Consider the following 24,013-nt stretch of genomic DNA (forward strand, 5'->3'; position numbering starts at 1 on the left):
GCATCCATTGATGTCACCGGGTCTTTAAGACCCTGTGGCACTTAGTCCTGAGGGGGGTGGGGGGCAGTTTCGAATGAGCACTGCAAGGCTGGCTCTCCCCCCATTGCCGTCTGCTGCCTATTGCTGGGACAAACTTGTATATCGCGTGACCCTACCACCCTTCTATAATTTGTTCATATGCATACGGCATTGGACACGTGGAACGAGTCCCACACATTTTGCGTGTCGACTGTCGGCGGGCATCTCGTGCATGGCAGCGACTGCCGGACTCCGGAGGTTGACCTGCCGGGAATATTTCCTCGACCACCGCCGCTATGACACTTTCACCGATGACCTACCTCGGCTGCATCGCCGGCACATAACAGCGGCACGCCGCATCAACGCCCTCCACACAGACGGCTGAGCTTCATGTCGCTGACACAATAGGATCCAATGGCCTACCTTCTCCCGAAATCGCTGCAAGTCATTCAGGTTCTTCTCCGTCAATGATCGCCGTTATCTCTCTGACAGCCTCTCTATGAGCTTGGAATTCCGTTGGCCTTTTTTGATGACCGGTCGGATTTATCCATTCATGTGCGAGAAAGGCCTCCGTCCGACCAACTCCGGCCAGGTCTCTTTTTGGCCGGACGGAGGTAGCCGGAGATCGTCATGTGCACATTCTATCTCTGTGAACTTTTCATTCTTGCAACAGGATTTTCGTCTCGGAACCCTAGCTCAGTGTTATGCGCTGCAAAGCTTAGTTCCGCTCTAGTTAGGGTTAAATTTGAGATATTCTCAAAACTGTGTTATGAGCTTGCCAGTGCCTTTCACACTCTTTGCTGGGGTTTGGAACCCTACGTCTAGTTTTGTGCTTGCAAAGCTTGCTCTGGTTAGGGTTTAGGTCGTAATGGCAAAGGTTGCTCTGATTAGTGTAAAATTTGATGTTTAAGCTAAATTTTACGGATTAGGTTATAATTGACTTTGTTGGCTATATGTTTGAGGTCGTAGCTTAGTTTTGATTCCACAGCTTCGCTCTGCTTGTCTTGCAGATGCTCGACCCGTTGCAATTCAATAATACTGAGATGCAGCAGCCGCAGACTGAGATGGAGACTTTAGAAGCCCTTGAAGAACATGGCCATGAGCCCCCTGCTGCAAAATTTGACAAAGAAGCTGTGGTGCAATGCTGGTCAGTGGAAGATGTCGCAACTTGGCTACAGCGACATGTCCCTTTCCAAAGCGAACGTATGGAAGGTACCGTTTTTAGCGACATGTCCCTTTCCAAAGCGAACGTATGGAAGGTACCGTTTTTTCACAGTGCATCATTTGGTCTCCTTGTTGGAGCATTAAGATATGCCACTCCGCCACCCCTCCCCCCTCCCCCCGCGCCCGCGCCCCCCCATATCTCTGTCCTCTTAAGCTCTCGACATTTACTTTTGGGAGGCCACAAGGGTGGCAATTAGTAACAGAATGGCACCCCATCCCTCTTCCTCCTTGACCCACCTAAACACAAAAGCGAAGTTGGATCAACACAATACTAAGCATCGAATTGCAGAAAGAAGGGGAGAGTAAACAATATTAGTGCTTGCAAACTTTGATTACAAACTGATGGCTGTCCATCCACCCGTGTGCTTTGAGTAAGAAGCTTAATCTAGATTAACTCTGGACGGAGGAGGATGCCTCGCTTACAAGAGTGTTTGAACACAATGTTGATGATGAACTAAGGATGCCAAACTAGTCTATATAGTACGTAGGGTTGGCATGGATGTATGTCGGCCCAACCCAGGACTTGGTCCAAAATAACTAATTGACCATCGTCGGGACCCTCAAACGGGCCTGCAATCCAAGAACAATGTCCTCGGTTTGCTATCCAGCACTCACTAATGTGGTCACATAGCGCGCACAAGCATGCAACCTACTTGCCAGAGTGCCAAGTCTACATAAATTGTCTCCTAACCATCTGGCCACATTTGGCCACCATCCAATGTCTAAATTGGAGATTGTTGGTGGGTGCCCGGGTGCTCACCACAACGGTTCATATAGGGGGCCTTACAAAATAGAGCACATCCGTCACCTGCAATAACAACACGAGGGTGGAGCATTGAGCAAATGCTTTTCCAATAGTGTGGACAGGTTGGGCGCCAATAGCCAGGCTAACGGCAGTGTGGGTAGCAGCGTGGGGGAATGGGTTGGATAGGAAAGGGTAGACAAGTCATTTTGGGCAGGCTGAATTGGGCTGCCAGTCTAAGGGCGCCCATGTGGTAAAGCATAGCATTAAGGATAAGGTTCAATTAAGTGTGTTTTAACTAATCAACTAGCCCACGTCTTTGCATGAGTGGTCAAACAGCCCATGCCAGCAGCCCATCAGCCCCGAAATGAACAGTCAAAGGCTCAAGATATAATAGGCCTTGGCAATCAATCAGTCAGTGGGCTTCTATTCCAGCAATGGAGCAGCCAAGTTCTCACCTTCGTGCGATGGAAGTTGGGGCTAGACAAGAGGAGCCACCGTTAGGGGAAAAGCAATGATCTCCATCAACTTGGGCTTCTATTTGAGTATTGATTTTTTGTAACTTCCAAAATCCAAACAGCCATTTGTACTTATGTGTTGTATATTTGGGCTTGGCACTTGGAGTCACTACAAGTTAAGTAGACAGCTTGTGTGTGAGAGTGGTTTTGCATGTCTTCTTGTCAAAACCCCACCGGATCTCCTCGTAGAACGCTCCTGGTACAAGACTTGAAACGTGCAAACAAACCGAACAAACAAGAAGGGGGTGCAGGCGTGTCTCACCTCCCAACCATGACAGCCGTGGGCAAGCCCACAGACTTGGCTGTTTCCACCGAGCCACGAGCTGAGCTAACTAGATAGATGTACCGTCCAATCTCTACCTTGTGACGTCCCATACCGCCACGAAGCTACCCTTGCGGGCCTCGAGATTGCTGCCGGCCTCGGCTGCATGAAGGAGGTGCACGAGACTCTATATGACTAATGACTAACCTTGGCCACCCTTTTATAGGCTCTTGGCCGGTCATCGGGCGTCCACACTTGGGTGCCCGCCCATCCATACTTGGGTGCCCGCCCGTTAGTCTATCCCTAACTCAACTCGCCAATCAGCGTGCCTAGCTCCAAGCTTCCCCAAACCTCGAAGCTAGTCTTGTGTGCGTATAGCACACGGTAGATACACACTGTGCACATGACATACTCCCCTTTCTCTAAGCCCCACCGGATCTCCTCGTAGAACGCTCCTGGTACAAGACTCGGCCAACTGTACCCTGCGCATACAATAGCCGGCGATCCTTTCTCTTGCTCTCTCTCTCTCTTTTTCTTACAACAATAGCTGACTGGCTTTTTTGCTTTTTTTTTCTCACACAACAGTTCATACGACTGCAAAACACATCTAACCTTCTTCTTGTTAAACAAATCGACCCTTCCTAGACCACCATCTCCATTATCACGGGTTTCTTCGATGAAAAAACAACATACTAATCTGAAAAAACAGCAGTATGCATAAACGAAACAACAAGCTTCTTGTACACATACCTATCTTTGACCTCGTCTTCTCTACCTACCGACTTGCTCGTTCACGAGGCACGCTCTGATACCACTGTCAAAACCCCACCGGATCTCCTCGTAGAACGCTCGTGGTACAAGACTCGAAACCTGCAAACAAATCGAACAAACAAGAAGGGGGTGCAGGCTTGTCTCACCTCCTAACCGTGACAGCCGTGGGCAAGCCCACAGACTTGGCTGTCCCCACCGAGCCACGAGCTGAGCTAACTAGATGGACGTACCGTCCAATCTCTACCTCGTGACGTCCCATACCGCCACGAAGCTACCCTTGCGGGCCTCGAGACTGCTGCCGACCTCGGCTGCATGAAGCGGGTGCACGTCTGCACTAGATCCAGGCTCTTGACCATAGAGCTCTCACAAATCACGTGAGACTCTATATGACTAATGACTAACCTTGGCCACCCTTTTATAGGCTCTTGGCCGGTCATCGGGCGTCCACACTTGGGCGCCCCCCGTCCATACTTGGGTGCCCGCCCGTTAGTCTATCCCTAACTCAGCTCGCCAATCAGCCTGCCTAGCTCCAAGCTTCCCCAAACCTCGAAGCTAGTCTTGTGTGCGTATAGCACACGGTAGATACACACTGTGCACATGACACTTCTGCTGTCCTTTTAGCACGAGTGGGTCTATTAGAGCCTAGGAGTCTAACAAAATTTTATTTTCCAACATCCTGTTTGTGTCGTCTTCTTGATTAGGAATCAGACAGAAGGATCAAGATAGCATATTGAGGGGTTGGGAAAAGTTACTCTTGGGTTTTTCTCGCCATTTTTCAGCTTTTAAACTTTCATCATCTCCATAGATGAGATGATGGTTGCTTTTCTTGGTATGCTGTTGGAGTAGCTGGCGGTGCAGATAGGAACTGTCACCAGCTTGGACATTTCCCAGTATGAAAGGGGTCTGGTGGACTCCAGGATGTCTAAATATTTAGAAAGTACAAGCTTTGGGAATGGGGGATTATCCTAGAATACAAAGGACCACACTCCTAAAATTTAGGGGAGTTGCTATTTTTGGCCCGACTCCGATGGGAATTCTGTTCGCGTCATTACATCTGGAATTGAGCAGACACCAAGAGTTGGCAAAGTGCCTATGACAGAATGTCTACCAGTTGGGATATTTTCAGAGATAAAGTTTATGGAAGGATCCATCTCTTAGATTGGGACATGTGGCAAGAAAGTGGACCAAAGTGAGACAAGTGGCGTGACACTTGTTAGAAAGTGGATCAAAGTGAGACAAGTGGCCTCACAATTATCACTTCAGCTATTGTGTGGCTCTCCACTTGTCATTGTAGCCTTCTCTTGCCATTTTAGCTCATGGGAGGCCCAAATCTATAAATTGGAGCCCTCTCTCTTCATTAATGGAGGCTCTCTTGCTGCACACTAGCCTCTACCACCGTTACAGGCTGCCCTAAATGGCTACTCTCAAGTGGAGAGCCACACAATAGCTGAAGTGACAAGTGTGAGGCCACTTGTCTCACTTTGATCCACTTTCTAACAAGTGTCAGGCCACTTGTCTCTCTTTGGTCCACTTTCTTGCCACATGTCCCAATCTAAGAGATGGGTCCTTCCATAAACTTTATCTCTAAAAATATCCCAACTTGTAGACATTCTGTCATAGGCACTTTGCCAACTCTTGGTATCTGCTCAATTCCAGATGTAATGACGCGAAGAGAATTTCCATCGGAGTCGGGCCAAAAATAGCAACTCTCCTAAATTTTAGGAGTGTGGTCCTTTGTATTCTAGCATTCCCAAAGCTTGTACTTTCCAAATATTTAGACATCTTGGAGTCCACCAGACCCTTTTCATACTGGGAAATGTCCAGGCTGGTGACAACTCCCTAGCAAGAGCTAAGGCATGAAGTTTCTTCTCAAATAGTTGCGTTCTAGCAAGGGCACTAGCCTCAAGGCCTCCGCCTCAACCACTACCCATGGCCCTCTTTGCAGGATTCCTTTCCATCAAGTTTCCGTTCTTCCTGTTCCCATTCGCCATCCTTGGCGTCATTCCCACACTCGATTTTTGTGCTCTGTCCTAGCACCTAGGTGGAGTAGACCTGATGTTAAAGAAGGTGAAGCCTCCCAAGTTCAATGGGAATATGGATGCTGAGACATTCACTAGTTGGGCAGGGGAGTTGACCGCTACATTGGTACTAGAACAAGTGGTTCTTCATCATCTGAAAGGAGGCTCTTGCCAAAAGAAACTCTAGTATTGTTACATGAGTGTAAATGGTGGAATACTTAGTCGATGACTAATGCATGGATTAACATTAATCAAAATTGCAAATGCACAATAGAGAAGACTTGAGAGACCCAAACTACTGTATATTTCAATGAATGGATTTATACAATGATAAACGAAGATCTGAAAATGCAGATCTGAATTGTGCATGCTACACACCTAGCTACATGCAAACAAAAGGTTGTGCTGCTGTTCTTTGAGAGAACGCTCAGTAGAACTGCCTTCGGCTGATCGATTTCCTCAGCTGGCTGCCCTAGATTTGGTGCTGCACATACTACTGCAAGGGATGATGAATATGACCCTCAACTCAGCCTTATATAGTGTCACGTAGGCTGTAACGCTTGTGACCGACGGCAGACCGGATGGCCATGTCCGGGGTTCAGTGGGAGAGGATGCCCATGCGGAGTCATGGGCGGCTAGGCTAGTGCGGACGGTAGGCCACACACTATATAACCTGGGGGATGAGGGGCAATCCTCATTCTTCCTCTATGGCTGGGTGGTGAGCCAGAGGCCGTCCCCTCCTGTGGTAACGCCCGTAGCGGCGTTACGGCGTTACAGGTATCTAACATATAGGCCACACAAGGCTGGTCGGTGGGATGCTCCTGGTTGGCCAGTTGGCTGGGTTGAGCCTTATATAGTCCAGCCTTGACTTTATTTGCAAACTAGAGGATTGGCTGCACATTTTGGCACAATCCCCAATAGTCAGCCAGCTTCATGGCCTCCTTTATAAAGGCCTCCTCTCATCACTTGTGATTATTCAATCCTCAAGCACATTGTATTGCCCAGTTGCTGGCTGTTACCATTGTAAGCCTCTTGCTAATCAATCAAGTGATCTTGTTTGCAATCTCTGTCTCTTCTTCTCTCTCTCTCTCTCTCTCTCTCTCTCTCTCTCTCTCTCTTTCTTTGTCTATGCTTCCGCCTGTGCATACTCCAACACTCATTATTGGTCATGATGAGGACAAATTTTCAGCTTTCAAAGCTGAATTGCAGCATGCTTTTGATGTCGCAGACTTGGGGCATTTGCATTACTATTTGGGCATTTAGTTTATATCTGTTAAGGGGGTATCTTGCTATCTCAGCGAGTAGCTCCTTGAGCATTTCCAAATGACAAATCGTAAACCTGTTTCTACTTCCAGTAGGGAACTAGGTTTAAAACTCACTTGAAAATGTTGGTGAGCCATGTGATGCCGCCACTTATCAGCAGGTTCTGGGATGCCTTATTTATCTATGCACTACTTGTCAGGATGTTTAGTTTGCTGGATCACATTTGAGTAGATTCATGCATAGCCCTGGCAGCATTTGAAAGCATGTAAGCGTGTCTTTCGCTATCTTAAAGGCACCATGGACTTTTCCGTAGCTTGCATTAATGGCTAAGGGTTGCCTCAAGTAGTGGTATGATGTGCAAGAGTGATGAGAGATGGCTGCACTGATGAGAAATGCATAGCTTAAGGAGAAAAAGGCAGCAGTGATGATGGGAAATGCATAGCTCAAGGAGAAAAAGGCAACAGTGATGATGGGAAATGCACAACTTTAGATGAAAATGCAAAAGTGATGATGGCGGTAGTAGGAAAATGCATCATTGAAGGCGGAAGCAAAAAACGCAGAGAGCACATATGAAGCATAGTAAGGTGGCTATGATACCATGTTAGCATTTATGGTGCTTGGATGGAGTATGTGCAAAGAGAGAGATGGAGGTTCAACCCATGACTAGTTGGTGCACAGAGCTAGAGAGATGAGAGATAGAGAGAGTAAGAGGGAGAGAGATAGAGATGCGATAGCAAACAAGAGAGAAAGATTGCACAACTCAAATGATGCTCATTGTTATAGAACCTCCCAAGTACATGCTTTTATAGGCATCAAACCTTCTCTTTTGACCAAAACCAAATACGGGCTGTTCACACCCAAAGATGATGTTCTCACCAACTAGCTTTGAAATACCACAGAGTAGTACTGGTTGATAAAGACTTGGTGCACCACTTCTAAGGAGTCTTATGCCTCCTTCAACTAGAGTGCATTGAAGTTGGTGCAAGGAGATATTGTGGTCCATCTGAGTCGATGCATTCGTGGATGGAGTTTTGATAACAATTGTCTTCTATCAGACAATGATGGAAGATACGACAAATGGAAGTGCTAGAACAAGGGAAAGTTGGTCATCCACAAGTCTTTTTGCATGTTTTTTGTGTTGACACGGAGAGGAGAGAATGTGAGCCTTTGCACTGGACATACAATGATCTCGTAGTATTCGGGATCTTGGGTACTGTTGATGAGATGTGCTTGGATCTTTCCCTATTATGAGGGGACACTTTGTATGGACACTGGAGCCGAGGACAATTGCAGTGCAAGTGGGGAAGAATGTGACACACCTCACCTTAGGGCTGCATGCAGAAGCATATGGGCAGTAGCCAAGTGAGCGCCAATGCCATGTAGCAACGCCACGGACCTGCATATGGCTTTAACCAACTGACATGAAATACATCGTGCATAGTCCAACTCGGAGGTAGCTTTAACTGCATAGACACCTCATTAATCTTTTTCCTGATGGGAAAAGGTCCGAAGCTCCTGAAAGACAACTTTGGGCATCGCTTGCCCACCTGCTTCAATCTTTGCTTCATAATCCGAAGATAAACCCAATCCCCTTCCGAAAACTTCATATCCCTTCGGTCTTTATTGGCCTGTCGAGTGTAGGCCTCTTGCGCTTTAGCCAATCTGTCCTTTACTGACTCTAAAATCTCCTGGTAAGACTCCGTCACTCTGTTCGCCTCCGGTACTGAAGACGAAGTCCTGGTTAACAACGACTGGAAAGGTCTTCCAAATGCTGCCTCATATGGAGTCCTGCCAATAGCTGAAGAAAAAGAATCATTCAAAACAGCTTGAACTACAGGCAAATACGATTCCCACTTACCTTGCTGATTGTGGACATAACACTTCAGCACATCAAAGGCCAACTGGTTGTATATCTCTGTCTGGCCGTCTGTCTGTGGATGGAATGCACTGGAAAAGTTCAACTAAGTACCAAAATTATCAAACAATGCCCTCCAAAAATGACTGGTAAACTTGGCATCTCGGTCTGACACTATGGTCCTAGGAATCCCGCCAATCGGTACCAACGCCGAATGAACAATTGGGCAACATCCTCGGCGGTCACATTGGCCCTGCAAGGAATAAGCATAACAAATTTGCTAAACCTATCAACAATAGTTAAGCACTGCGTATTACGCTTGCTCGGACTGGGAGGCAGATTCGTGACAAAGTCCATGGAAATGTTTTGGAAAGGATCCTCAGGAATTGGCAAGGGCTATAACAACCCTATCTTCTTTCCACGAGGAGCTTTCACCTTTTGACAAATGTCACAGCGTTGTACACATGTAAACACATCACGCCTCATCTTTGGCCAATAGTATTGCCGTTCCAATTTCTCCAGAGTCGAATTCATGCCCTTATGACCACCTGAAATGGCGTCATGGGCATGATGGAGAAGAGCTGCCCTGAACGACTTCATGACACACAGTCGGCCTTTGTAGAAAAGCCAACCATCGCGTATCAGAAAGTGGCATGGTCCTGTGGCATCCAATGCCTGTTCCCACTGTGTACCGAATTCCTCGGAATCCGCGTACCAACAAGATCAAGTCTAGTGGTGTGAATCGTAGACACTTGTTCCTTCCTGCTCAAAGCGTCAGCCCCACTGGATTGGCCTTTCCTGGAAGGTACTCAATTATACCACCGAACTGCTGGAATATCTGACTCCAGCGGTGTTGTCGATCACTCCACTGTGCACTTGGCATTGTCTGAATCCGGCGTAATGCGTGATGGTCAGTGCGAACCTCGAAGTCACGGCCATACAGGAAATGTTTCCAATGTTTCAAGGCTTGTATCACTGCTAGGAGTTCACGATCATAAACTGAGTAGTTCTTCTCGGCGGGCAGTAACTTACGAGACATGTAAGCTACTGGATGACCATTCTGTTGTAAAACACCTCCAATTGCGATGTTACTCGCATCGGTGATCACTTGAAATGGTTTGTCCCACGAGGCAAGTGCTAAACAAGGTGCTTCTGACAAAGCCACCTTGAGGTTCTGGAATGCCTCCAACGCTTGTGGAGTCATTCGAATCTTTTGCCGTCTTGTCTTCACTCCCTTTAGCAGATCGGTGAGATCTGCCGAGAGGTTAGAAAACTTGTCGATGTGAGTGGAGTATGCCTGGCATATATCCACAAAAGATCTAATGTCATAGGCTGTCTGAGGTACTTCCCAGTTGACAATCTCGGCCACTTTAGCTGGATCAAGTCAAATGCCTTCAGCACTAATTATATATCCCAAGTAAAGCACCTGGAACAGATAAAATTTGGACTTCTTTTCATTGACGTAGAGCTCGTTGCTTTCCAGCAACTTAAGGACTTTCTCCACATCGTCATGTTGCTCAACCGTAGTTGAAAATACTAGTATGTCGTCCAGAAATATGAACACACACTTTCCAATCAAATCCCGGAAAACACGCATCATCATGCGGTTAAATGTAGCTGGGGCGTTCGTCAAGCCAAATGGCATGACCACAAATTCATAGTGAGCCCGTTCTGTACGGAAGGTTGTCTTGGGGATGTCGCCCTCCACAATCCGCACGTGGTGGTACTCACTCTTTAAATCCAGTTTTGAGAACACCTTTGCTCCATTCAGCCTCTCGTGAATATAATCAATTCGAGGCATCGGGAATCTGCTCTTGATAGTCAGCTTGTTGAGTGCACGATAATCGACACACAAACGGGAAGACCCATCTTTCTTCTTGACAAATAAGATCGGTGCTGCAAATGGCGACACGCTGGGGCGGATGAAGCCAGATTGCAACAATTCTTGGAGTTGGCGGTCCAACTCTGATTCCATTGCCTTGGAAAGGCGATACGGAAACTCCCTCGGGGGTTCCGAGCCTGGGAGGAGGTCAATCGTGTGGTCCTCCGGTGTGGACGCGGGGAGCTGGGGAGGGAGGTTGTCCCGAATAAAAATCTTTTGGAACTTTTCATGGAGAACCGAGTACTTCTCGGAAGCACTGGCCACCGTCTGGGCTGTCTGGATGTAAATCATCGCACACTGTGCACCTTTCTTGACTGCTCGCTTAGCCTGTAAATGGCTTATGAGCGGAAACTTCGGAATACCTGGCTCACACTTAATGGTCACTGGGTGTTTGACACATTCCGATTGATCTGGAACGTGTGCTTGTCCCACTTGACATCAGGGAGAAACTTGTGAAACCACTGAATACCCAAAATTATGTTTGCTCCTACAAGAGGGGAAACCATAAAATCACCACAAACTCTATGCCCTGAATCACTAACTTAGCACCTAGAGCTTCATACTTGACGCTTGTTGTCATACCTGTGCTAAAACCCTCAACTTGTTTGTCCACTGAAGGCAGCTCGAAACGGGCACGCCTAGCGGCCTGTTCCGTGACCACATCCTCCGTGCTGCCACTGTCAAACAAGACAACGACTCTCTGGCCACCTATGTAGCCAAAGGACTTGAGCAATTCGTTGCGCTCATACTCCTGGTCATGGACGCCCTTTTGCTTATCTTCGAGCTCCCGGCTAATAATTGCTCCAACTGAAGCATCGAGGTTTGAAGAACTAGGGGTAGCCACTAGGGTCTGTGTGGGAGCTGAGCTCACCACGGAAGCTGTGGAGGCGGTGGCGGCGGCGGGCTTTGGAGGCTTCTTTGGAAAATCCCGAGAAGTGTGTCCTTTTGTATGACAAAAGAAACATCTACCCTCCTCCTTGTAATGAGAAAGCTCCTCAGCACTTAACTTGCCACCAGTCTTGCCTGCCTCCGCTTTCTGGTCTGGAGTAAGCTTAGACGCATTGTTCGAGCTCTTGGAGCCAGAGGCTCTCGGGCTTTGTCTTGGGGAAGACCCCGTCTAGTTCTGGCTTTTGCCCCCCGAGGCATTAGCCCTGGGAGAAGCCGGCTGGGAAGTCTTGGGCTTGCCACCATTATGTTTCATTTCTGCACTGTGCACAAGCGAGAGTGCGTCTTCAAAGGTGGCTGGCCTAAACATACGCACCTTCCATTGGATTTGCGTGTCCAGGCCTTACAAAAACTGCCCTTTCTTGTCCGTATCAGATAAGCCTAATTGCAGACATAAAGTCGAAATTTTATTGGCAAACTGAAGGACTGGTTGCGCGTTCTGACGCGCTCCCCTGAACTCGTCTTCGAGTCGCTCAAGGTAGTGGGGTGGTAGAAACCGCTGCTTAAGGTCGTGGACAAACTCGTCCCACACATAAGCTGCCATACTTGCTCTGGTGTGGGCATGAACCCACTGAGTCCACCAAGGAATGGCCTCACCTTCCAAGTACCAACCGGCTAAGATCACTCTGTCAGTATCTGTTTTTCCAACTGCGGCAAAGTAAGCTTCGAATTGATGTAACCATGAATAGAGAGTTGTGGGATCGAGTTTACCATTATACTTACTAAAGTTCATTTTCTCGGGAAAATGATTCGAGGGCGCCGCCGGTGTCAATCTAGCGTCCAAAGCTCTGAGGTAACGCTCGTGTTCCACGCGTCGCATGGCGTCGTCTTCTCGTTGTCGGATCTCCAATGCACGCATCTGCAACTCAAGCAAGGAGGTTGGCTGCGGCTGTGACCCCGCGAGAGGGTCCCTGTGTCGAGGATCTGGTATCCGGGATACAGAAGGAGAGGGAGGAGGAGATGGAAAACGCGACGCTGGAGAGCGGGTACGCTCCTCCAGAGCCAAGATCTACGCCTTCTGCTCATCCAACTTGGCTTTCTGTTCTGCGATTGCTCGCATCATCTGCTGGAACATGTCTGTGACACTCAAGCCTGGTGCCCTAGCTGGGTTGCCTGGTGCACTCTGGTCCCATGGTTCTTGGTCTCTCTCGTCGTCGAAGCTCGCTATAGCAGGAAAATGCAATTCCTTTCCGGAATGCAATTTGACCATCCACTATCTGTGTGGGAGACTTCCGGAGGCTAAAAACCAACCGTCCTTCGAGGGACAGGAGTCACTCTAAAAGGGGTAGTCCACCGGCGTCTAAAAACCAACCACACGAGCGAGAAAAAATTCTGGTTTCTTTGCTGAATCTTTGTACTTGAAGTAGGGTCTGATACCACTGTAATATGCGGAAGCTTCGGAGAAGAATCGGTAACTTCAATACTCAGAATTCAGCACTCTTTTCACGATGGATATTAACGCACAAACTGAAAGGAGATGTGCAGAAAATAGAGAGAGAGAGAGGGAGAGGTGGAGAGGACACAGTATTGGGTCCCAATTACCCTCTGTAGGGCCCCCACCACGGATGGTGTATTTGCTTTATTAGAATGATGAGAAAATCTGAAAGAAAATACAGCAATCTTGGACCTTTTCTTGGTTGGGAATACCCTGCCCTTGACCTGAATCCTTCACCCCTTTGCGTAGCACCCTCTTGGCTTTGTCTAGCCTCTTATGCTTGAGCTCTTGGTGGAGAATGAGATGAGTGAATGGGATTGTGGGCTAAGTAAAACCGGTCTATGGACACATAAAGCGGTAATTCATTCACAAATAACCTGGACTTACTCAGACACACAATCACAGAATCCTCGCTCCCTCGCTCAACAACACATTGGCCCCGAAGTCCGGCGCCCCTTGCGGTATTTCTTTATTGTTAAAAGGTTGGAAATTACAAAGTACAAGTGCAACAAAGCACTCTACTTGCATCAGCTGAGTTTTACAAATTCTGGGAGAAATTTGCCAGCATAACTGCACTAAAACTGTTCCATAACATCTCAGAATGAGTCCCAACTGACAGGCTCACTTCCATAGGCATCAGGCTACCCAATGGAGTCCAAAACATCACAATTCAGCTTGCTGTAATTTTCTGCACAGACCTGTTTTCAGCCCAAAAAAACCCTTGTACTGTCCTGAAGGACTTTAGCAAAGTCCTACTGCATTTTGGCATCAACCGGGCAACATAACAGCCCAAAAACAGCACCTAAACAGTGCTGAAACAACATTGTATTGAAGAGGTTATTACCCTCTTCCGTCCCTGCTTTGGTGTAGGAACTAACTACACCGGTTCCTGTTCAAGGAGGCAACTAGCCTTTGCATATAAGCATGAAATTCACACAACTGTACCTGATTTTATCTGATGAGAGCATTTCCATAGTCTGCAAGAGAGAGAAAGAGAGAGAGAGAGGCTGTGGGGAGCAAGCTCAACCCTCAATTCATGAGTTGTAGGGCAAGGGAGTGCACCACAAATGCTGATTTTCCTGCAACAAAACCACACGATGGCTGCAAATGAGCCTCCTCTTCCCAAATTCCCACGCTTCCCTCTTCTCAATGAGGAAAATGCACCAAAATTTGACACTTGGCACATTTTTAAGCCTTTTCCACATGCAATTTTCCAGGCTAAAAATCTCCTGACTGATTCACATTCTCACAACAGTCCTTTGCCAGCTTTTGGTCCCCTTGACATTCCGCACAAACTGACGCGAACACTTTTCAATTCCGGCACTGCCAAAAATAGCAGTTCCCTAGATTTTAGGGATGATGTCATCTGCATTCCTTCTGGTCTCCTGACTATCTTTGACCACTATGGTCACTTCAGAATTTGCTTAGAATTCAAGATACATTCACATTTCAGTGGCGGCCACTTACTAGTGTAAACCGGCCTATGCCCTCATTCAGTGGCCATGTCCTGGACACTATCATTCATCTTTCAGTGCAGTTCTCAGGCTTAGCCAACCATTGGTCCAAAGTCCCACTGGCTGACCCATTCTGACATTGGAATGGCCCAAGCCCTTCCAAGAGATCACGGGGGAAAACAACAGCAACCAAAGAGAAAGAAAAGAAAAATATATATTTATAAAGAAATGTAAATAAAGAAAACAATTGCAAAAAGTTTCACCTCCTGGTGACACTAAGCCTTTTATACTACTACTCATGTGAGCAGTCGGCCAGCATACATCCAGGCGGCTAGCATTTAATGTCCCACGACTGTGAATATTCAGCAATAAATGCTTTAGAGTTACAGGGAAACAAATTCATGAGGGCAACACGTTTGTTAATTATGCTCTTATATCTTCATTAATGGTCCTTCTGATCCCACTTTTGTAGACGAGGCTCTTTCACATGAGCCTTGGCGTCGTGCTATGCAGGCAGAGCTGGATGCTATCGAACGGAATGGCACTTGGATGTTGGTGCCTCGGCCTCTGCAGCATAAGGTGATTGGTGTGCGTTGGATTTTCAATCAAAGTTCCGAGCTGATGGTAGCTTGGACAAGCACAAGGCGAGGTTGGTTGCCAAGGTTTATGCTCAGCGCCTTGGTGTCGACTTCGATGAGACCTTCGCTTCGACGGCCCAGATGACTACCATTCGCACTGTTCTTGCACTTGCAGGACATCATAGATGGCTCATTTTCTAGATGGACGTAAGTCGGCTTTCCTGAATGGAGAGCTTACATAGGAGGTTTATATTGATCAGCTGCCAGGATTTGTTGTTTCGGGCAAACAGGATCATGTGTACCGGTTGAAGAAGGCTTTATATGGCCTAAAGCAGGCTCTGCGGGCTTGGTACCAGCGGATTGATGAGTTCTTTCAGAAGCTCGGCCCGCGTCGTTCTCACGCAGATTCGAACCTTTATATCGTCCTTGAGAGGGGGTTGATTGTTATCATTGTGGTCTATGTTGATGACCTCATCTTTACAGGTTCTTTTTCTGTGCGGATCCGTTCTGTTATGGATGCTTTGGAGACAGAGTTTGAAATGACGGATCTTGGCCTGTTGCATTATTTTCTTGGCTTTGAGATTTGGCAGACCTCGAAGGGCATTTTCTTCTCTCAATAGAAGTACACTCGGGAGATTCTCGTGGGTTGTTTGGTATGGTTGACCTACTCCCGATTGGACATATACTTCGCAGTTAGTTTATTGAGTTCCTTCTCATCCAAACCCCGTCAGCAGCATTGGCGGTGTGCTCTCAGAGTTCTTCAGTACTTGCTTGGCACTCTGGATTTTGGCACCTTTTATTGCCAAGGACGCACTCTTGTTGGATGGTCTGACTTAGATTGGGCTGGAGATCCAGATACACGGCGTTTGACTACTGGTTGTGTTTTTTCACTTAGGTCTGGAGCCATTTCTTGGCGCTTTCCTCTAGCGAGGCGGAGTACTGTGCAGTTTGTTATGCTGCATGTGAGGCGATATGGTTGCGGAGATTATTGGAGGAGCTCGGCTGTCCTCCTACCGGATCTACACTTCTTTGGTGTGACAATCAGAGTTGCATCGCCATTGCCAAGAACCCTGTGTTTCATGCTCGTATGAAACACATTGAGATTCAGTATCTCTATGTTCGTGAACGGGTTCTTGCTGGACATTTGCGTTTGGAGTATTGTCCTTCCGCAGAGAATGCTGCAGATTTGTTCACCAAGCCGGTTTCTCAGGCTTCCTTGGCTCCTTATCTTCGGATTCTCAGAGTTTGTTCAGCATCTGGTGCTGAGAGGGGGTGTTAGCATATTCATCCCTAGATTCTGCTCTTTTATGGTGCCCATTTGGTCCCTTTTGCATGGCCCTTGCTTGTGGGCTGGCAACCCCTTTTTCTACTATTTTTTTTGGGATTTTTCCCAGCCTTTCTGGCATTTACCAGTTGGCCATGAGTCGGCCTGTTTTGCAGCTCCAGTCGGCCAGCATTCCCCTACTATAAATAGTGGGTGCTGGCCTCTCTTTTCTCATTCAGTCTTGTACATATTTAGCTCCCTCACTTATGAGACTATCTGTGTCTCTTGCTTGGGATTGTTTTACTTCAGTATATTCAGCATAGTTCTCTCCATATCTTTGTCTCTCTTGCACTCTCTGTTCAGCACATTCTAGTGCCACTTTGCTTCCGCTCTGTGCACTGTTTCAAGGTGGTCGATGAAGAGTAGAGAGGGCTGCTGTCCCAAGTGATGGTGGTGGTGTAGCAAATTTTGATGATAAGGGTGCTGCAAGACCTGAAGGGTGCAGGCTCTGATGACAAGGGTGCTGCGTACCTGAAGTAGAGAGGAGCAGAGGGGGCTGCTGTCCCGAGTGGTGCAAGCTCTGGTGACACAGGTGCTGTGTACCTGAAGCAGAGAGGGCTGCCGTCCCGATGTAGCAGAGAGGGGGCTGCTGTCCCGATGGTGAGAGCTGAGGCAAAAACGCTGATATGCTCTATGTATAGCAGAGGGGGCTGCTGTCCCATGGGCTGTGGCAAAACGCAGAAGATATGCCGATGTAAGCACTGATGTGAGCCCTGATGTATGCGCTGATGTAAGGCTGATATAAACACCGGTATAAGCCCTGATGAAAACGCTGATGTCTGCTGATGTAAAACGCAGAAGAAGTGTTGATGTTGGCGCTGATCTTGATGTAAAACACAGATAACAGTGCAGAAGTAAGCCTGATGTAAGCACCGATATAAGCCTGATCTAAGGCTGATGTGAGCTCAGATGATAAACGCTGAGGTAAGCCTGATGGTGTGCTGAAGTAAACGCTGATGTACACCTAATGATGAAACATTGAGGTAAGCCCTGATGTAGGTGTCCAGCAGATGATAGTAGAGAGGGCTGCTGTCCCACGGTGGCCTGTAGCAGAGGGTGGGCTGCTGTCCTGGGTAGTGGCCAGATGGTACCGGATATAACAATGAAGTGGTACACTATTGATAAAAGATAGGCAAGGCTATATATACTGAGGGGGGGGTGCTGGTCGGTCACCCTAAAAGGTGTAGGCCAGCAGCCAAGACAAAAAACCCCATATAAAATATAAAATACCCAGGAAAATCCCTTTTTAGGGCTGGGAAAAGTACTGTTTTCTTCACAGAGAATTCTTATGGTTGGAGAGAGATACATTCACATTGCTGAGGGTCTCCTTCATGGAGTCCCTCTCCACCAGATTCTCCAAGTAGTTCCCGCTCTCCTTCACTAGCACAACGTTGTGGACTAGTGGACTGTTACATGTCCGGTATTGACAGGATTCTCCTAGGGACGGGTGCATAGTAGCACAGCCAAGGTCTCTCCCACCCTCTCTCCCTTGCCAGCTATTGAACCACCTCTTTCATCACTTCTTATGACAGTGTAGGGCACTCTTTGCAGTATGTTTCTCTATCTCATCTCCATCGCCGTATTGGTTTTGGAGAGTGGTACACAGAACAACAACATTGGGTGTGATGAGCAATAAGGTAACATGCTTTGGAGTCTGGGGTGGAAGAAGATAGATGATGTCTACAAGGAGAGGGGAGGGGTTGTTAAGGCGAGGTCTGATTGTGTAGACGACGTAGCAGCCACCTAGTAGGAACTAGATCATTGTATAGATTAATTCCTTGTAGTGCTTGTGTGTGTAAAAATCTGTATAGGCTTAGCAAAGTGGAATAAGAGGCAGACTTAGTCTTTTGGTTGAATATTTGGAAACAGTCAAATTCAGCCTAGTAGCTCTCCTTGGGCTTCACCAGTTTTACTTGTGAAAAAGAAGGATGGCTCTATGCGAGTATGCATAGACTATTGAGCCTTAGTAGGTACCCTATGCCTCAAATTGATGAGCTCTTTGATCAACTTCAAGGAGCTTAGTTTTTCTCAAAGATAGATCTTTGATCAGGGTATCACCAAGGTGCGAGGATGTACCTAAAATGGTGTTTAGAACTGGTACACGGCATTGGAGTTATGCCTTTTGGTTAGACCAATGCAGTGGTTACTCCAAGTGCTCTAGCTAGATGAGTTGACATTAATACATTTTGTTTTGCGAAAGGGAACGGCCATCGCCTTTTTTGTTTTTATCAAGGAAGTGTTGACTCACAGGGCATTCGCACATAGCCTGGTGCTATTTAATGTTTTCATTTTCTTGGACAGACGTACTTTTATGATTGACTAGTGAGGCAGCAGCCCGAGGGGCAGGATACTGCACAGACATCTATCACTGACTTTTTTTTGGCCCGGCTGACATGAGATCTGCCTAGATAGACTGACCAGGACAGGGCTAGATGTCCCCACTGAGTGGGCACCCACCCCACGTGGGGGGGTCCGAGAGCTCCAGAGAGCCAAACGTTTCCGGTCCTTGAGATCCAGGCCCTCCACCCGACAGCTCCAGATCTGGAACTTGCTTCAGCGACAGAGACAGGCACTTCCACAAGTGGACATCGAGTCTTGATACACGGTCCATGAGGACGACGACACATTATTAATTCGGACACATGAGGCTCTTCTGCTGCTCATTATATTGTACTTCACCTGTGTTTCTTTCAACAGCTAGTTTTTCTTTTTTAATGTTGTCTTGACATCATCCAGTTTACTCATGGATCACATGTAACATATTTTCGGGATCTTTCGTAGATATTAATTTCTTTCTTTCTCTCCTCCTCCATTCACTATATTTTGGTGTAATTGAGGGTTCAAATTAACCATTAGGTATCTGATACAAATCCCTATAATTTCAGATTACAATTCGGAGATGGTTTGATACTCCAACCATTCCGTACAAATTGGTTACCCTTGATTTAATGTAATTTCTGGTGATTTTATGCTGATAAATCTGTTGCATCATGAAATTGGATCAAGAGATAAGACCCCCTTCACATCATCATGAGTACGACATAAGAAATAGCCAAATTTAATGGGGAGCAGTTTTACACATGGCAGACAAAAACCATGTATCTGCTCATGAGGAAAACTCTGTGGGGGCTAGTTGAGGGAAGAGATGAATGCCCAGAGGTGAGAGGGGAAAATGAGTGGAAGAGCACGAATGAAAAAGCATTGGGACTTATTGCACTCAGTTTAAATGATGAAATTATTTATCACATCACAGGGATACAATGGGCAAAAGATGCATGGGATGAACTCAATAAATTATTTAGCACACAAGCTAAAAATTCAAAGATAAATCTGTTAATGCAATCACAAGTGCCACTCACCATTATGGAGACATGGGATAAATATGAACATGAAGGTTTAACCTCCTTGCACATAAACCTAATGGCTTAAGCGGCTGTTCCCGTTCACTCGCTGACCCATTATGCAAAAGGTACCATTAAAGTGGAAGTGCGCCGAGTGAGAGCCAACAACACGAAGCTTCGCTCAAGAGTTCTATTGAACATTAGTGGCTTTGCCTCTGAAAGCTACCTAGATTGAAAGGCTACAACATCTGCCAAGGCAAAGTAGTGCAAGTTGAAGTGATAGAGGCATGGGTTGGTCAAAGAGAGAACCCTTCTGGCGTTTTTTTCAAGTATCCTTTCCAGTTATCCAATGCTTCTCTTCCTCACATCTTTGTGGCCTCGTCTTTTTATAACTAGGGTTCAAACATGGCCCAATTTCCTTTTCTCAACTTGACTGATCCTCGGGATGCTGGCTAGTACTGAGAGGGCCGGGCTGATGCATGTAATGTGTCTGCTTTAATAGCAGCAGCCCTCTTCAACGACACTTACAGCTCAAGCCGGAAAGAGTTTGCACATGAATGCATATGAGAGTTTTCTAAGCGGATCTGGGAATAGGCCATCTAGTTTATGTATGTCATCATTTTCTGTGTAGAATACGCTTGTGGCGCAATAAAATTCTCGAATGTTCTTATACATCATCGTTAATCAGCTGGTGTGGTGCAATAAAATTCTCCAATGCTGTTATACATCATCATTAATCAGCTGAGGTCTGATTACTCACTTTCTCTGCTTGACAACAGAATGCTCCAGTGCATTTCAAAACGAAGGGATTGATGGCTTGAGGCTCCTGGCTTTGCAGAGAAACAATCGTGCGTGTGCAGGCATGACTGATTCTGAATGGCTTTTGCTATATGTAATACTTTCACCCTCATGCTCTTTATTTTTTTGTCTGTTCAATTCATATCTAAATCCGGATTTTGCAATGAGTTAATTGATTGCCAGTGGTGAAAATTTATTAATTTTGTATATGTCATGTCAGGCTGCTCGAGAGAGCTTGTTGGTGAGTGATGGACTGGCTGCCATGCCTTCTGAAAGTCAACCAAGCACTCCATCTTTCTCACCTCCTAGGAGCCCCAAGGACGAAAACCCTGAATATTCCTTTTGCAGTTCACATAAGCCTACTAGGTCTGTATGTTTGTATGGGTATCTACCATGGAAATTTGTGAGCCTGATTGATAACTTCACATGGTTAGAGATATGTTTATCACCAATGCGTGCTTAATGCATACTGAATATGAGTCTTTTGTTTGATCAGGCTGCAGACTAGCAAAAGCTTGACATTGCCAGCTCAAAAGCCGGGACTTCTTATGTCTTCTTTGAAATTTCTGAGTTTCTCAAGCCACTGGTGGAGCTCAAGCGCAACCAAACATGAGCAGGTTGGGACACAATGGTATGATTTCACATGTTGAATTGTTTGTAAACGATAGAGACGAGAGTGCTTTGTTTTGCGCAACTCGGGTTTTGGGGAATGAGTGAACTGCATTGGTTTTTCTAATTAGTACCCTTTGGATTGGGTAAAATTGCTCCAGAGAGAATCTACATTGACTGAAGTCTATTCGCTTCAAGAAGAGGTCCTCAGTGCGGAGGAACGTGAAGCAGCTCTCAAAGCCAAGTAAGAAGCAGCTCAAGGGTCAATCGCTCATTTTGTGTGTGTGTGTGTGTGTGTGTTTTAAATGAGATATATTTTTTGTACTAGATGTTGGGCATCTCCAGAGATGGAAATGTGCTGCGATAGCCACTGGGCTGCTAACAGCTCATCAAGCTCTTAAATTTTGAAAATCAAACACAAGTTTTAGTGCTTATGTCAAGGTTGCACGACTATGGGGCTTATGCTTTAGAAGGCTGGGCAAGCTTCAGATCTTAATCCTCCAGTTGTCTTAGGAGCTTGTGGATTTGGGTTGTTCAGGGTGGACCATTTGGATGAGATTTTAAGGACGGCTCAGTTGGCCAGCTATTTGTATACCCGAATGGTGAGACCAATCTTCCAGATCCATCATGGCCCTTTTCCTACTTGATGCATTACGTGAAGCCTTGCATAGAATATTGATCAAATTTTGCTATGCTTGCAATAGCGTTGGACACCTTTGCCGGGTGAGTTGCCAGTGGATGATGTGGATGTTGATGATTGGCTCCAAAGGTTTCTTGTTCTGGAAGGATCGACACTTTTCTACTTTCCTCAAGCAGCAGGTTTGTTGGATTCCTTCAATGGCGTAGGGCTTTCAATATCCATGAATGCCTTTCTCATGGTAAAAGATACATAATAATGGCATCTTCTGATTGATGCTGTCTTTGCTGGTCCCCAAAACATTAGCAACATCCATGAATGCCTTTCTCATGGCTCCTTTGTTCAGATTTGAGGCCACAAGGAGCAATTCTTTTGAGTGAAGTCGCAGACATTGGAACAATATCAGGACAAATAAAACATGAGCAGGAGAATATCACTTGGTTTGGATTCCATGTCACCACACGAGAGGGTCTTCGTTTTGAATGTGCTACCCCTTTGAAGCTGCAGGTAGAAACATCTCTATACAGGCATATGTTTTAATTTTCAATCTTTGATTGCTGCTTTTCTTAATTATTATTCTTTAATTAACTGGTGGAGAAACATTGATTTTTTAAACCAGTATGCTGGGTAGATAATCAAGGTGATAGAAACTGTTTATTAACTGGAGATAATCTAGTGGTAGATTAACACCAGTGCACTGGGTAGACAAATTCTGGTAGAAATTGAACTGTTTTTTTTGAGTATCTGGTAAAAAATGAAATACGAGCATGTGTGGTTTGAGTGGAGGTTGAAAGAGTGGCTAACTGATATGGAATCGCCAGCAGGCAGAACTATGGATGTCATTGATACAAACTGCATATGCAGAGCAACATCCACAAGAACCAGACAAAGGATCCTATCATGACCCTTCAGGCTGACAGCATTCAAGGGGATGGATGTTGTTGGCTTGCTTCTCCTCTACAGAAAGGTGTGATATTTCCTTTTCTGGTATTGCATGTAAGTTGATGGTGTAGTTTTATTAATGGCTGTGCGATGATTATATTGATCAGCTAAATTTCTACATTGACATTGTAAATTATGAGAGGGCTCCCTTTGAATTCAAGGGAACAAAACGTGAAAACAAAGCTGTACAGATGGCCAGTTGGGCTCTTGTATAGATGACGTCTATGTGAAAAATCTATGGGGCTACATGACCTGATATGAAGTTGCTATTTTGCTATTTTACGTGGCCCCCCATCTCCCCCCTCCCCCTTCAACCCACAACACCCACACCCATGGGCAATAGTAATCTGTGATCAGCCTAGGCCACTCTCGCACGACCACCCACATGCACAGGCAGTAGTAAGCTGTGATTAGCCTAGGTCACTCACGCACGCCCACATGCACCCACACCCACACGTACAGGCAATAATAATAAGCTGTGACACTCATGAGCATCTTGTTTATGTAATGCATTTTGTTATATGCGAATTTAAAGATACATAAAGCCAATGAGTACATTTATGATACCGTTAATTATGAACCCCATTCCATGTACTGACCAATCTAAAAATTGCATCATGATTTGATTTGTAGAAGGGAATACAAGTGCGTCCTGTTTTAATGAGATGTATACAATCAAGATTTATTGAAACAAACTTCCTTGACATATCTTTGTTTAGGTGGCTGCCACATCCTTCTCATTGCTTCTTCCAATCACATGTGGTCTGGTGTATTGAAGATAATCAAGTTTAGAATACTTGATAATTGACAAGGAAATGAAGGTACCTATTTATAGACATGTTTTTGTCTAACTAACAAGATGGCTAGCCTTTGTCTTCACGGTCCTATTATAAACTAAGATGTCGTGACTATTATAAACTTTTTTAGATATGGATGAAAGATGTCGTTTCTCATCTGTTGGAAAGTGGTTGGTAGAGTTCTTAAACTAACTTTATAGACATCACCCTCAAATAGTCTAATATGATGGTAACCCATTCTCAAACCACTATTTGAGAAGTATCATGGTCCACAAAGTCATTCAATAAGGTCATCCATACAAATGAGATACCCCAAGTAAGAAGGCCAGTTACCTAAGTGCTCTCCCAAGATCTATACACACATAGATATACTAGTGGTACTTGTCCAAGTATCTACACATAAAAACACACACATCCATGAGGACATAAATGGGTTGGCTAGCACTCACCACACAACAATAGGCTCTAAAGTGGAAATAATGGTAAGCCACTCCTAATCTAGAGACCAATGTGAACTCACCACACAACCATAGGCTCTACAGTGGAAATAATGGTAAGCCACTCCTAATCTAGAGACCAATGTGAAATCCTAGCATAGCT

General features: G+C 46.0%; 1 protein-coding gene across 6 annotated transcripts; it reads left to right on the forward strand.

Annotated features, from left to right (window-relative positions):
• The first annotated feature begins 268 nt into the window (after window positions 1-268).
• Window positions 269-22,892, forward strand: LOC147614726 (uncharacterized). Of its 6 annotated transcripts, none has more exons than XR_015262960.1 (10): window positions 269-471; window positions 1,029-1,230; window positions 20,410-20,522; window positions 20,649-20,794; window positions 20,925-21,045; window positions 21,199-21,281; window positions 21,576-21,639; window positions 21,742-21,856; window positions 21,981-22,181; window positions 22,496-22,892. XR_015262960.1 is itself a non-coding variant. In XM_086780063.1 (10 exons), the coding sequence occupies exons 1-10, from the start codon at window positions 433-435 to the stop codon at window positions 22,589-22,591; spliced, it is 1,140 nt and encodes a 379-aa protein (XP_086636189.1). In that variant the 5' UTR covers window positions 271-432; the 3' UTR covers window positions 22,592-22,892. The 6 variants fall into 6 exon arrangements, 4 of the variants coding, with proteins under 4 accessions (XP_086636189.1, XP_086636190.1, XP_086636192.1 ...); XR_015262959.1 differs by having other exon boundaries at window positions 22,499-22,892; XM_086780063.1 differs by having other exon boundaries at window positions 271-471; window positions 22,021-22,181.
• Window positions 22,893-24,013: the final 1,121 nt, after the last annotated feature.

This window comes from Cibotium barometz, chromosome 41 (genome assembly GCF_041138505.1).
Source record: "Cibotium barometz isolate CiBa-2024 chromosome 41, ASM4113850v1, whole genome shotgun sequence".
Lineage (NCBI taxonomy): Eukaryota > Viridiplantae > Streptophyta > Polypodiopsida > Cyatheales > Cibotiaceae > Cibotium > Cibotium barometz.